The sequence below is a fragment of the Carassius auratus genome, chromosome 10, assembly GCF_003368295.1.
Source record: "Carassius auratus strain Wakin chromosome 10, ASM336829v1, whole genome shotgun sequence".
NCBI lineage: Eukaryota > Metazoa > Chordata > Actinopteri > Cypriniformes > Cyprinidae > Carassius > Carassius auratus.
In genome coordinates this window covers 21440611-21454484 of record NC_039252.1, presented here as the reverse complement: position 1 = coordinate 21454484, position 13874 = coordinate 21440611, and the positions used below count along the sequence as shown (strand labels likewise).

General features: G+C 39.1%; 3 protein-coding genes across 6 annotated transcripts in view; all 3 read right to left on the bottom strand.

The window, feature by feature from the left end:
- Nucleotides 1–1526: 1526 nt before the first annotated feature.
- ubc (ubiquitin C) lies at nt 1527–3789 on the bottom strand. The gene is made up of 2 exons (XM_026274439.1): nt 3645–3789; nt 1527–3010 (listed from the first exon to the last, which is right to left on the bottom strand). The coding sequence occupies exon 2, from the start codon at nt 3001–3003 to the stop codon at nt 1630–1632; it is 1374 nt and encodes a 457-aa protein (XP_026130224.1). The 5' UTR covers nt 3004–3010; nt 3645–3789; the 3' UTR covers nt 1527–1629.
- A 253-nt stretch (nt 3790–4042) lies between these two features.
- Nucleotides 4043–9402, bottom strand: tpst2 (tyrosylprotein sulfotransferase 2). The gene is made up of 6 exons (XM_026274440.1): nt 9105–9402; nt 8324–8821; nt 7290–7607; nt 5218–5416; nt 5045–5095; nt 4043–4691 (listed from the first exon to the last, which is right to left on the bottom strand). Exons 2-6 carry the CDS (start codon nt 8815–8817, stop codon nt 4653–4655), a joined length of 1101 nt encoding a protein of 366 aa, XP_026130225.1. The 5' UTR covers nt 8818–8821; nt 9105–9402; the 3' UTR covers nt 4043–4652.
- A 161-nt stretch (nt 9403–9563) lies between these two features.
- Nucleotides 9564–13874, bottom strand: part of sez6l (seizure related 6 homolog (mouse)-like) — a 40322-nt gene continuing 36011 nt past the window's right edge. For all 4 annotated transcript variants that reach the window (XM_026274377.1, XM_026274375.1, XM_026274376.1 and 1 more), the window contains 7 exons: nt 12277–12471; nt 11968–12159; nt 11676–11870; nt 10964–10999; nt 10670–10784; nt 10303–10408; nt 9564–10226 (listed from right to left, as the gene is read on the bottom strand). In XM_026274377.1, coding sequence (XP_026130162.1) covers nt 10197–10226; nt 10303–10408; nt 10670–10784; nt 10964–10999; nt 11676–11870; nt 11968–12159; nt 12277–12471 — 869 coding nt within the window. In that variant the 3' untranslated portion in view covers nt 9564–10196. The remainder of the gene's footprint in view (nt 10227–10302; nt 10409–10669; nt 10785–10963; nt 11000–11675; nt 11871–11967; nt 12160–12276; nt 12472–13874) is intronic.

The window sequence follows — 13874 nt, the reverse complement described above, 5'->3', positions numbered from 1 at the left end:
TTATTAAAAAGGCTTTTCATGCGATCCTTGATTCCAAATCCATGACAAATCCAGACAGGAAATCTAGTGAAGGAAACAAGCAAATCTGCTCATACTTCTTAGGCTGTTAAGGGCATGACAAATATATAAGCCACAAATTTTGATTGATATTTGCTGGTGCATAGGAATGTATCTGCATGAAAGACCTTCTTCCATTCTGAAAACACATGACACTGACACAGCAGAATATATTAAACTAACCTTTTATGCTTACCGTGTTACATTTAGAAACAATTTAATTCCAGTCACACTGTGGTATATATTCATTAGGCACGTCCATTTAAGTTTTAATAAAAAGCCCTACTGGTCTCAGCACAGCAGATTAAAACCAGATGAATCTCAAATCTTAAACATCAAAGTATTGACAACGCCTCTAGCAACTCTTCATCAACTATGTCGAACTCATATTTCTCATTTACCAGGCCAACATCAACTGCTTTATGAATGGTTTTTATTTAGCTCTTGACTTGTGATGCTTTTAGAAACCAGAAATGTTTTTTGTAAGACCCAGCTGGACTGATATCAGATGCTTCTCTGTGTTTATTTTAAACAGAAACATCAATGCAGTAGTGATGTTGTAATTGAGAGATGTTGTGATTGTCTGGAATTCAGCAGCAGAATTCAGTGACAGTTGACCAAACACAAACGTTGATTCGTATCTTTAAGCAACACACAACTTAAGGTTGCTTAAGACGCATCGTCTCTAGTCACTGCTGGTCAATTCCAATGAAGAACAATGATCCCAGATGAAACCAACTGAAAAATGGCAAAACAAACTGATGTTTGATATTTGTTTAACCCCATAACAATACACCACAGGCTAAAAAAAAAAAAAAAAAAAAAAACTCTTGTGCAAACCAGACAATTTTCAAGTCTCTGAAGGGTGATGTTTTACAGTGTAGTTGATCTAATTAACAGCTGCCCTCAAGCAGCTCAGGTTAACAAAGTACTTCTGGAATAGAAAAGGATTTTAAGATTTAAGGAACCTGCATTTACCATGACTCAAGCGTCAAGACAGAAGACTTACTCAAGAGCCACCCTAAAAATGTAAGCATGTGAGCTTGGTGTGACATCTAGAGGCTTGTTTAATAACTGCAACCTGGTTTTGTTTTGTGAGAGCAATATGCTAGAAACCACATTAAGCTGTAAAAGGGATATTCGTTTAAAATTTTCTATTTTTTTCATGTTTACGACTTTTGCAATTCTTTGTGGGGTTTACAACCACTTTATGACTAAATATGGCCTCTACACTTTACATTAGCATTGCTTCCAGATCATTCACTTTAAATTTATTGGAATGTATATTTTTAGCTTAACCACACTTAGAGAACTATCAAGTTTTAAAACATAAGAGTAAACTTCAAAAGTTCAAATTAAATTAGACCTAAACCATTAAGTGACTTCTATACCTATAAACCAATATTTTAAATATGTAACCATTTTAAAGTGACCATTTTATGAATGATTTCAGAGACGAGGCAGGGAACGAGAGTCAGGAATGCCATAACTTTATTCAATGATTAAGAGGAACAAAGGAAATTGGAATTGGTCTGATAAATCAAGACTTCTAGATTAAACATAATGAGCAGATTAATTGCCCCCACGAAGACGCAGGACGAGATGGAGGGTGGATTCCTTCTGGATGTTGTAGTCAGACAAGGTGCGTCCATCTTCCAGCTGCTTGCCAGCGAAGATCAGACGCTGCTGGTCAGGAGGAATACCTTCCTTATCCTGGATCTTGGCCTTGACGTTCTCAATGGTGTCGCTGGGCTCAACCTCGAGGGTGATGGTCTTGCCAGTCAGCGTCTTGACGAAGATCTGCATACCTCCTCTTAGACGGAGCACCAGGTGAAGAGTGGACTCCTTCTGGATGTTGTAGTCGGACAAGGTGCGACCATCTTCCAGCTGCTTGCCAGCGAAGATTAAACGCTGCTGGTCAGGAGGAATGCCTTCCTTATCCTGGATCTTGGCCTTGACGTTCTCAATGGTGTCACTGGGCTCAACTTCCAAAGTGATGGTCTTGCCAGTCAAGGTCTTGACGAAGATCTGCATACCTCCTCTCAGACGGAGCACCAGGTGGAGAGTGGACTCCTTCTGGATGTTGTAGTCGGACAAGGTGCGACCATCTTCCAGCTGCTTGCCAGCGAAGATCAGACGCTGCTGGTCGGGAGGAATGCCTTCCTTATCCTGGATCTTGGCCTTGACGTTCTCAATGGTGTCACTTGGTTCCACCTCAAGAGTGATGGTTTTACCGGTCAAGGTTTTCACAAAGATCTGCATACCCCCTCTCAGACGGAGCACCAGGTGGAGAGTGGACTCCTTCTGGATGTTGTAGTCAGAGAGGGTGCGTCCATCTTCCAGCTGCTTGCCAGCGAAGATCAGACGCTGCTGGTCGGGAGGAATGCCTTCCTTATCCTGGATCTTGGCCTTGACGTTCTCAATGGTGTCACTTGGTTCCACCTCAAGAGTGATGGTTTTACCGGTCAAGGTTTTCACAAAGATCTGCATACCCCCTCTCAGACGGAGCACCAGGTGGAGAGTGGACTCCTTCTGGATGTTGTAGTCAGAGAGGGTGCGTCCATCTTCCAGCTGCTTGCCAGCGAAGATCAGACGCTGCTGGTCGGGAGGAATGCCTTCCTTATCCTGGATCTTGGCTTTGACGTTCTCAATTGTGTCACTGGGCTCAACCTCGAGGGTGATGGTCTTGCCAGTCAGCGTCTTCACGAAGATCTGCATACCTCCTCTCAGACGGAGCACCAGATGGAGGGTGGACTCCTTCTGGATGTTGTAGTCAGAGAGGGTGCGTCCATCTTCCAGCTGCTTGCCAGCGAAGATTAAACGCTGCTGGTCAGGAGGAATGCCTTCCTTGTCTTGGATTTTAGCTTTTACATTCTCAATGGTGTCGCTGGGCTCAACCTCAAGGGTGATGGTCTTGCCAGTCAGCGTCTTCACAAAGATCTGCATCTTTACGCTAAAAACAAAGATATTCAAATTGGTTAACTTTAATGCTTGTGTTGAATTAGTTATTTAAGTGTTGTTAGAAAAGCCTAAGAATCTAGAAGTTTCCTCAAAAGAAAGCGAAACACAACGAGGCAGAACAGCAAACGCCATGACTAATGCCGACACAGCCGTGAGGGAGGAACAAATGAGCGACTGAACACAAAATGGCGACGTTTCACCTCAGAAAATGGCCAGAAACAATGACAACAGAACAAAACGTAGAAAACAAAGACATGACAATAATTAGTTCTATTTAGAGCAGGTAAACGTTTAACTAAGAGTCGACAGATGAAAGATGTAGTTGAAAGAATAGGCGCAGATTAATTGACTCCCCGACCTCACCGCACAAGAAATAAAAAACACAGAAAACGAGCAAAACAGACACGTGTATGTTATTTTAACACCCGTCCACATTAAGCTGGAGAAACGAACGAATTTAGTCAACAGAAACGACCAGGTCGACTAGCATTAGAAGCTAACGAGTTAGCCCTTTCAAAGATACACGTTTACAGAACTCAACAAACGCCTCAAACCAAGTGAAACGGTGTTGTTTTTAAGTAGCAATATAACTGGCGTCGTTTGTGTATACTTTACTTCATACTTACAAACAAATGTTCTTTTCTGGAAGAGAGCGGAATGCGTGATTCTTCTTCGTCTGGTCAAGGGAGCGAATAACGGCTCAAAACAAAAGCTCCGGCTATTTATATAGAACGCGTTGTATCCTTCCGCCGTTACGCCCAACGCACTATTTAAACAACTGCAGCCATTTAATTTGAAAACATAGATTTGTGGCAAGCAGCGGCATGTGTTATGTTGAAGATATAGAAAAGCGCATTTTATAAATTTGTTTTGTGGACGTAGAACAGATGTTTAGGCTTATATTTTGTGTTAGTGGGGGTTTGGGGACAGGCGGAGTGATATGACACACTGCACAGGGCGAGCGCTGATCATATGTTTCGAGATAAAAACAAATACGCCACAATGATTAGAAATAACACATTGGTTGAATTTGAATATTTTTATTGAAAGAATTCACTTTAAAAACGAGAGAAAACATCGCGTTTTGGCACTAAGAAAAGAAGAATGGCTCAGTTTAGTATCTAGGTCAAGAAAATGCACCCAGGCACATAGCAACAGCATACAGTCAGTGCGACACTAAGCGCTACGTCACACTCTTCTCATTTCCCAAAACAAGACATACAAAACTACAGTGTTCAGGAAGTCAAGTGTAATTGGTATATGGTAAAATTTATTCGATAAACAAAGTAAACAATACTCGTCTGAGAGCATCAGGAAATAAAACTGTCAATCTATGTCCTGTTTCCATCTGAGGATTGTTTCTTTGACATCAGTGCAACAATGCGATCCATGCATTGCAACATTTGGTAGCCTAATAGGATTTAGTTGCCTAATTATTATAATAGACTATGGCAATGTCAAAATCAGACCACATGTAAGTTAACCACAGCTATTGCATAAAAACAATGCCTCTTATTATTTCCTATTTAGGTTGCAGTATCTTGTGAAAGGCCTTCACGGTGTATGGCACAAAATGGTGGTGAATTATCCAAGGCTGAACACAAGCACATACTGCAATCAATGTAGGACTCTCTTCAGTTTCTGCCTCCTTTAGAAACTGACTTTGGAGATACCTGTCAATTCAAAATAAGGAAGGACATTATGCAGTCTAATAATAGTAGCCTATATAGTCTTACACAGTGCCCTCATAGCGCATTGGGACATATAATGTAATTTAATTAGATAAGTCAACATGACTCCAAAACAAATAAATATTTCTTAAACCAACTTTTACAACATTTTTACAATGATGTCTCATACTTTTTTATTCAATGGCCTAAACTGAGCAAAAATATGCAGTTGGGGGAGGTTTATAGAAAAGGCCTTTTATTTGGTAAACAAATCGAAACTTTTGACGACAGAAGGCATGTAGTAGATCGTGTACAACCGGTTTTGTATATGATACAACTTAAAAGCATGCACTTACTTGTGCCCATCTTTTCAGGCTCGTGGGAGTTTTAAAATCTCCTCGCAGTACCTAGGAAAGACAGACAAATAGAAATTATGACTGAATAACTAGCAATTCTGATCCTTGAGCTGCACTGACTGAATTGAAATGCATATTGTAGGCACTGTGTCTTATTCTGCGTTCGAATATACCCTTTGAGTATTGTTGATCACTTCCGGATCTGGTTGACCATAATCTGGTGGATTGGCATTGGGGTTGTAGCCCAGCCTGCTCAGCATTGGTGCAATCCTGTCCATGTCCTGCTGGACATCTGCTGGGATGTGGCCTACCCAGCGTGTGAGGGCTTCCAGGTTAACTGGTTTGATCACTTGATCCGTGGAGCGTTCGGTTCTTAAAAACAAAGTGAAAAGTGAGGATGGTCAGGAAACGATGGAAGGCCTGCGACCAAAACATTAAAGGAAAAGTTCACCACAAAATGAAAATGCTGTCATCATTTAATCTTCCTCAAGCTGTCCCAAAACTGTATGAATTTCTTTTAGCTGTTGAAAACAAAAGAAGATATTCTAAAGAATCTTGGTACCCAAACAGTTCATGGCATCCACTGACTTTAATAGAATGGTAAAAAATCCCATACAAGTCAATGGGTAACCATTAACTGTTTGGGTACCAAGATTCTAAATATAATCAAAGAAAGAAGAAGAAAGAAGACGGTGTGTAAACAATGACAGAATTGAACTCTTTAAATCTCTTAATTGATCTCTTTAAATATATAAACCTGATTCCTAAAAGTTGGGACTCTGTACAAATTGTGAGTAAAAAAGGAATGGAATAATTTACAAATCTCATACACCAATATTTTATTCACAATAGAATATAGATAACATATCAAATGTTGAAAGTGAGACATTTTGAAATGTCATGCCAAATATTGTCTCATTTTGGATTTCATGAGAGGTACACATTCCAAAAAAGTTGGGACAGGTAGCAATAAGATGCCGGAAAAGTTAAATGTACATATAAGGAACAGCTGGAGGACCAATTTGCAACTTATTAGGTCAATTGGCAACATGATTGGATATAAAAAGAGCCTCTTAGAGTGGCAGTGTCTCTCAGAAGTCAAGATGGGCAGAGGATCACCAATTCCCCCAATGCTGTGGCGAAAAATAGCGGAGCAATATCAGAAAGGAGTTTCTCAGAGAAACATTGCAAAGAGTTTGAAGTGATCATCATCTTCTACAGTACATAAAATCATCCACAAGTTTAGAGAATCTGAAACAATCTTCTGTGCTTCGGGCCCTACTGTAATGGAAAACACAACATGAGCTCAGGAATACTTCCAGAAAACATAGTCAGTGAACACAATCCACTGCCGGCTAAAACTCTATAGAGGAAGCCATATCTAAACTTGATCCAGAAGCGCAGGTGTTTTCTCTGGGCCAAGGCTCATTAAAAAAGAACTGTGGCAAAGTGGAAAACTGTTCTGTGGTCAGACAAATTAAAATTTGAAGTTCTTTTGGGAAAACTGGGACACCATGTCATCCGGAATAAAGAGGACAAGGACAACCCAAGTTGTTATCAACGCTCAGTTCAGAAACCTGCATCTCTGATGGTATGGGGATGCATGAGTGTGTGTGGCATGGGCAGCTTACACATCTGGAAATGCATCATTAATGCTGAAAGGTAATCCAAGTTCTAGAACAACATATGCTCCCATCCAGACGTCGTCTTTTTCAGGGAAGACCTTGCATTTTCCAGCATCACAATGCCAGACCACATACTGCATCAATTACAACATCATGGCTGCGTAGAAGAAGGTTCTGGGTACTGAAATGGGAAGCATACAGTCCAGATCTTTTACCCACAGAAAACATTTGGCACATCTTAAAGTGGAAGTTGCGACAAAGAAGACTTAAGACAGTTGAGGAACTAGAAGCCTGTTTTAGACAAGAATGGGACAATATTCCTATTCCTGAACTTGAGCAACTAATCTCCTCAGTCCCCAGATGTTTGCAGACTGTTATAAAAAGAAGAGGGGATGCCACACAGAGGTAAACATGGCCTTGTCACCACTTTTTTTTATATGTGTTGATGCCATGAAATTTACAATCAATTAATTTTTTCCTTAAAATGACCCATTTTCTAAGTTTAAACATTTGATATGTCATCTATGTTGTATTCTGAATAAAATATTGAAATTTAATACTTCCAAATCATTGCATCCTGTTTTTATTCACAATTTGTACGATTTGTAATTTCGCCCTACCGAGACAGTGATACCCCTCCTGGCTGCCCAATGGCCTCTTCATGATGAAGCACTCCTTCATGCCAAGGTGAGTTCAGAAAGTGTAGCACACGCTTCATGGTGGCTCTTGGCTGCAGCACCAGATCCTCATAGCGGACAGTCATACAGCGACTCCGGCCGACCACCATACACTGGGAGAGCATGACTTCGATTGCATTGCTCCATTTAGTCAGACAGTTCCTGTAGCTGGACAGGTTGAAGCCAGAGATTGTCACTCGTCTGGAGATCATAGAGTGCACAGACGCTCGGCCGTCTCTGAGCATTAGCAGGAATTTAGAGCTGGAAGAACAGATGATGGCATGAGGAGCGAGACAGAATGACTCAAAATCATGGAAGAAACTAGAAATCAAAAGGATTTGGGGGCATAAAAATCTAAAATTGTGAAAATAAATTTTTAATAAAATTTATTAAAAAAACTTAATGTAACATGATCTTTACTTAATATCCTGATGATTTTTTGCATTAAAACATTTTTTGACCCATACAATGTATTGTTGGCTATGATACCAATATACCCATCCTACTAATGACTGGTTTTGGGATCACACATATTTATAATAATTTACTTTATTTGAGCTAATGCACATTTAAAAATATAATAAATTATTATAAAATAATAACAATAACAAAAATAATAATTAAAAATAAAAAAATTGAAATAATTAATTTTAGATTTTAGAACTACATTTTTTACAATTTAAGAAATCATGTTGGCCCCAGTGATGGCAAATGTGTTAATATATTTTTCATGATACTATGTATGTTTTCGTACAAAGCTTTTAAAATAAAATAAGATAAAATAATTATTTTATAATAATTTTTGATTATATCAGCAACAAGATTTTTAAAGTTTCTTAAGACAGGCCCTGATGAACACACATTAAAATAAGTGTAAATACAATTAGCAGAAGTACTACAAACTTTTGTCTTTGTGCAAAGCATTTAAAATAAAATAAAACTAAAATCCCGGAATGCACCTCTAAAAAATATCTTACTTGGGGAAAATGTGTGACAGATAAGTAGCACTCTTCAGTGTAAAGGGGTCTTTATTGCACAGCAGTGGTGCAGGTTCCCCGTGCCGTGCGATAATCTCCAGCAGGAACGCTGTAGTCGCAGCATCCAGCATCTCTTGACTGACTCCCTCGTCCTCCAGAGCCCAGCGCTCCTCCGTCTGCCTCCCCCAGCCGTGTCGCAGAGACAGTATCCTGGGGATCACCCGCGTCTCCTCCCCGCAGCGGATGTCAGGGTGGGCATCTAGCATGGCTCGCATCAAGGTGGTCCCTGACCGTGGAACGCCACCCACAAACACTATTGGTGTGTTATGGTTGTACCGGTACTGTGTCTGGTTCAAGTTTCGAACCAGTATAGACACCAAATGAGCTCTGGGAACCTTTCCAGGGCATGTCAGCACTTGATAGAGAGTAGAAAGCGAACAAGCTCCGAAGAGCATAAGCAGGAGTACAACTGACCTTTTGACTGACAGCCGCATCACACTAAGAGGAAAAAAAGATTCAACTTAAACACAGAAGTGACTGCACTTCCTCTGTTGGCTACTTACAAAGCTCATTTGATTCATCAGATCTGATCTTTGAATTACACATTCTTTAAAAATCTCTTTTTTTGCACATTAAAAGAGTGAAAGTGGTTGGATCCACATGCATGACATGCACAGCAAATAGAGGCTACAGGTAAAGCCGAGAAAGAGACATTGCACTGATAAAGTGATATGAAACGAGTTGCATTAAGCACAAATCATTAAGGAAACGATTAACTGACCTTCACAAACAACGAACGTTGCACGATGCTCTGCGGTGGAGCCAAATGGTGAATATGGTTTAAAAACATTCAGACTATCAGTTCAGATCTTTACTGGCAGCAACAAACTGTGGCTTTTTCTCTCTTCCTGTGTCCCTCAGAAGTGCTCAGTTTGTGCTGTCGATTCTTTGGTAACACATGTATCAAAATGTTTCGTTTCGTTTTCAAAGGAAGATAAATCAAACAAAGGAAATGGGTGGACTGAGAAATGAGATAGCACTGTAGTAAATGCATCTCTTGCATGCAAGTATGAGGCCAGGTGTTTCCACTCCATAAGACTGTGTTGACATACCCATATATGGAAATGCTTTTGCATACATTTGCATTTGCTTCTGAAACACATTAGACTATGGACAGTCATCACAGGGTAAAAAAATAAATGATTTTTATCTCTTTTTAAAATAAACCAGGACACGTCAATGTTAGAAAAGATTTAAATGAATTTATTTATTTGTTTTCACATTTCTTTAGAGAAATCAGTTACATTTTTTTTCTTTATCTCCAAAATGAAGTATTCATTAATCAGCAGAGAACATTTCACATATACTTCAAAATAAATACATCATCTGCTCTCTGCTGCAGTAGGACGTCACTTGCAGGGGAAAAAAATACTACTTTAACCTGCACTACAAACTGCTCTAAGTACAAAGACTTAAAAATGACAGCAGGCAGGACGGGCCACAGACAGACACGGGACGGCACCACCTCCACCCCTTTATATCGGAGCGAAGGGCTTACTCCAGGGTCCAACTGTCCCGAAAATCACCGTATTGAGGTGAAAGAACACGGTGCAAACTCTTCACTTGTTATTTTCCACTCACTTGTAATGTCACTCACACACACACACACACACACACAGGTGTTTTTGAATACGGATCATAAAACCACAGTAAAGTCTAGAAGGATCTCTGCACTGGTACTTCCTGTTTCACAGCCCTGTTCCCCTTCATGCCCCTCTCTGTCCCTGGAGGTTGTGGAGGTGGGGAGAGTGGGATCTATTTACATCACTTCCTGTAAGTGCTGGAGCAGTACGGGACGTGTCTGTAGGCCTCTTCATATGGACACCTCATATTCTCTCGTATCCTGTACAATAAAAACACAGGAAAATGAGATGTATGTCAGCATTATGGAGGATCTTGATTTCCAATGAGATTCTCACCCCTCCAGTCTCATAGAGAGGGTTGTCAAACTCGGTTTCCACAGTGATCTGGCTGTAGGGATGCGGATACATCAGAGGAAGTCTTAGGTTTGTATAATAGCGGCACCTGAGGAACAGAGAAGAGAGTTTGTCGGGCTCAAGCACAGCACAAGTTCTGGGGTTCACGGTGTTTTCTCATTACGCTTCAAGCCATTACATGCTTTATAAAGAAACCAATCTCATTTCACAAGCGGTGGCTCTTAGCACCGTTTCATTAGTACAAGTAGCTTTGAGCGATCTATTAAATGAGAAACAGAACATGTGTAAGTGCCCATGAACATTGTAGAGTGAAGAGCTGTGCTCACATTACACTGTGTGTACGGCTCACCTGGTGACATAGATGTAGGCTCCGCCCAGTAAAACAGACACTAGCAGCACCAGGATAAATATCGCTAGAGCCATACTTCCCCCATCAAAAGAAGAGTCCGCCGCCGCCTCAGCCACTAGACAAGATAATAATTCATTTCCACCCACATTATACATATATAATCACTCTCATACAGTAACAATGTGCTCTTGCTGCTTGTGATATTAAAAGGTAGACACTTTACAATATAAAAGATATGATATAAAAAAGAAGCTAAACCTTTGCTTAAATTAGTACATTAAAAATAAAACTTACCCTCTAGTGCATGACTGCTAGAACATTCATGATTGGCTGAAATATATTAGGTAAAAATTAATATATTTAACACATACTTCAGCATTTAATATATAATATTATAAAGTAATCAAACAATATATATATACACACGGTACATACACATACATATTAATGTTTAGTTTTTTTGTTTTTGTTTTGAGTAATGGTAATCCAAAATTTTTTAAGGTGTTTTTTATTTATTCACTGTTTATTTGTATTTTTTTATTTTACTATTTATTACTACCTAATAAAGCTGCATGAGAGACATTTAATTAAGTATTCTTAGAATATATTTAATTTATAAATTAACATTATTTAAAAACTAATTTGGAGGTAACAACCTTTGGAAACTAAATATCTGTTAATGAAGCTGAATAATAAAAATTTAGTGAATAGTCAAAAACATTATTTACCTTTGAAATCTATGAATACACTCTTTGTATAATCATTAAATACATTTGAAAATGTTTTGAAAAGAAAAGCTCAGTTAGAACAGTAATTGTTGGGAATGAGAAGTACAATAATTAAGTAAAAAAAAGTACAACAGTAATAATAACAATACAATTATTATTATTCTAAATAATAATAATAGTAAAACATAAATAAATACATAAAAATCTTGGTATAAAGGGTTGACCCTGTACATTTTCATACAAACTTATGTTTAGTAAATAGTGTAAATGATTCTTACCTCTGCACAGAGGTAATGGACCACTCCAAAAAGACGGATTTCCCAGAATGCACTTGATGGCCATCTCACCAATGAGCTCATAGTCTTGGTAGCACATAAAAGTTAGAGATTCTCCCGGTAGGTAAAGCTTTTTAGACAAGATCTGGTAGCCATTGTCAGGAAGGCCGGGATTTTCACAGGACACAGACTCTTCAGCTAATATAAAGGCAATTCAATCAAGAATAATTGGGATTAAACAAGAGCTGAAACATAAAATACAGACATTTTGGACAAAACATTTGTGGGAACTCACACATGCAATGAGGCAAGCGAGATGTCCATACAGGAGTGCCGGGTTCTCGACCATAGCAAGTGAGAGTGGCGCCGCCCTGCAGGATGAATCCGGGAATGCAGCTGTACTGGATAGTGGTGCCAACCAAGAGTTTGGGATCAGACAGTGTGCGTGTGGAGTGCTCCACATGTCCAGGGTCTGTGCAGTACATAACTAATGAGGGGAAGCGAGAAAAGCAGACACAGCTGAGAAGGATGACATTTGAATCTGTTGAAAGTAAAAGCTCCTCAGACTCTAATTAGCGAAGACACCCAACTGTGCTGGACTCACTCTTCTCGCAGAACGGAGGCTGTGTGTTCCAGCTCAGGTCCACCTGACAGGTCAGGGTTTCACTGCCCACCAGGTCGTACCCTGGATCGCACTGATACGTGATACGAGCTCCACGCACCAACGCCGCGTGAGAAGTGGTCTTCCAGCCGTTCTGGATCTCAGGGAGGTCTGGACACGAGTCGTTACGTGACACCTCTGAAAAAAGGAACAAAATTAAATTATTTAACCTCTTATTATTAACAGATATTAGCAGAAATAAATACAGGAGAATAGCAAAACAAATACAATATATATATACAATATATATATATATAATAATAATAATAATAATATTAATAATAATATATATATAAATAATGATAATATATAAATTAGGTTGGTATTAAATAGAAAATAATAAGGATACCAAAAAATATTGGCCTTTCCCATTCACTCATCCACTGGCCAAGATAAATGAATAAATATTTATAATAAAACTTATATAATAAAACCACACTCGTGGTTTAAAAGGTGTGTCATTGTATCTTCTAAGTGACTGGACAATTTTTGCATAGCAGATAATAAAGATACCATTCACTCATATTAAAGGAGAGACGTGACTCATAGAGACCAGAATATCACATGCTTGAGCAAGCACCACGCACTTATTTTTAGGAAATGTAAAATCTAGTTTTATGTTATTTTTTGCCTTTCGGGAATCAAAAAGTCAAGTTGAACTTGCTTCACCCACACGGACGTGTGTAGGAGCATGTGTGCTAACCGCTAGGTCACAGCTCTGACACTTTCAGTTCTTTTATTCATAAGATTTCAGTTCTTGTAGTTGGCAAAAAAATCATAAATAAATGTAAAAGGCCTGAGTAAATGAATTTTTTATTTAAAAGGCATTCAGAAGAGTTTCCCAACAGATCAGTTATTCCTAGCATAACTGGATGTTCCTGTGCGCTGTTAGCGCAGTGCTAATGGGGTTTCTTTAGATTGCACACGCACTCAGTTCATGAGCGGTTTGATCAAGAGCAAATCGACCACCATTGTGAATTCACAGTACGTCTGTGACCTTTATTCAGCTGGGAATCGTCTATCATTATACGAAGTATCTCTGTCTTTTTAGTTCAAGCCATTACTTGAGATTGCAAGCTAACGTGCTCTCTCTCTCTGTGTGTGTGTGTATCCTATGGGAGAGTATAGAGACTAAACTAAATGTGAATGAATGAGGGCAGCCAGGAGAGAAGGAGGAGAAGGATGATGGGAGATTTCAGGAGCTGAAAATAGTTAGGTTTGTGCAAAAAAAAAAAAAAAAAAAAAAGCACTGATTGAAATCCATGTCGACCATTTGAGAACATAATGGATTGGTTGAAGTAATTTTAATAGAAAGAGTTGCATTGAGACTCTCTCTGTGTGTTCGTGACACTCATAAGAGACTGAAAGTTTGTGCATAAAGCTTGTCTTTAGTTGGAAAATGAAATGTGTTTTTATACTGTGACGGACTAATTTCATTTAGCCGGACTTTTTGACTACAAACATAAAATCTGCTCCAGTGTTGTTATTGTTAAAACTTTGTTTGTGTTTGTTAAATAAAGCTGGATTAAAACAAAATATAA

What these genes read in the sequence shown, in the direction of transcription:
- tpst2 (XM_026274440.1), bottom strand. Translation starts at nt 8,817, where the DNA reads ATGCGGCTGTCAGTCAAAAGGTCAGTTGTACTCCTGCTTATGCTCTTC. An exon ending in CTGTCACACATTTTCCCCAA is followed by an intron (nt 7,608 to 8,323) that starts GTAAGATATTTT and finishes CTGTTCTTCCAG; the next exon opens with CTCTAAATTCCTGCTAATGC. An exon ending in GCCTGAAAAGATGGGCACAA is followed by an intron (nt 4,692 to 5,044) that starts GTAAGTGCATGC and finishes TTGAATTGACAG; the next exon opens with GTATCTCCAAAGTCAGTTTC.
- ubc (XM_026274439.1), bottom strand. Translation starts at nt 3,003, where the DNA reads ATGCAGATCTTTGTGAAGACGCTGACTGGCAAGACCATCACCCTTGAG.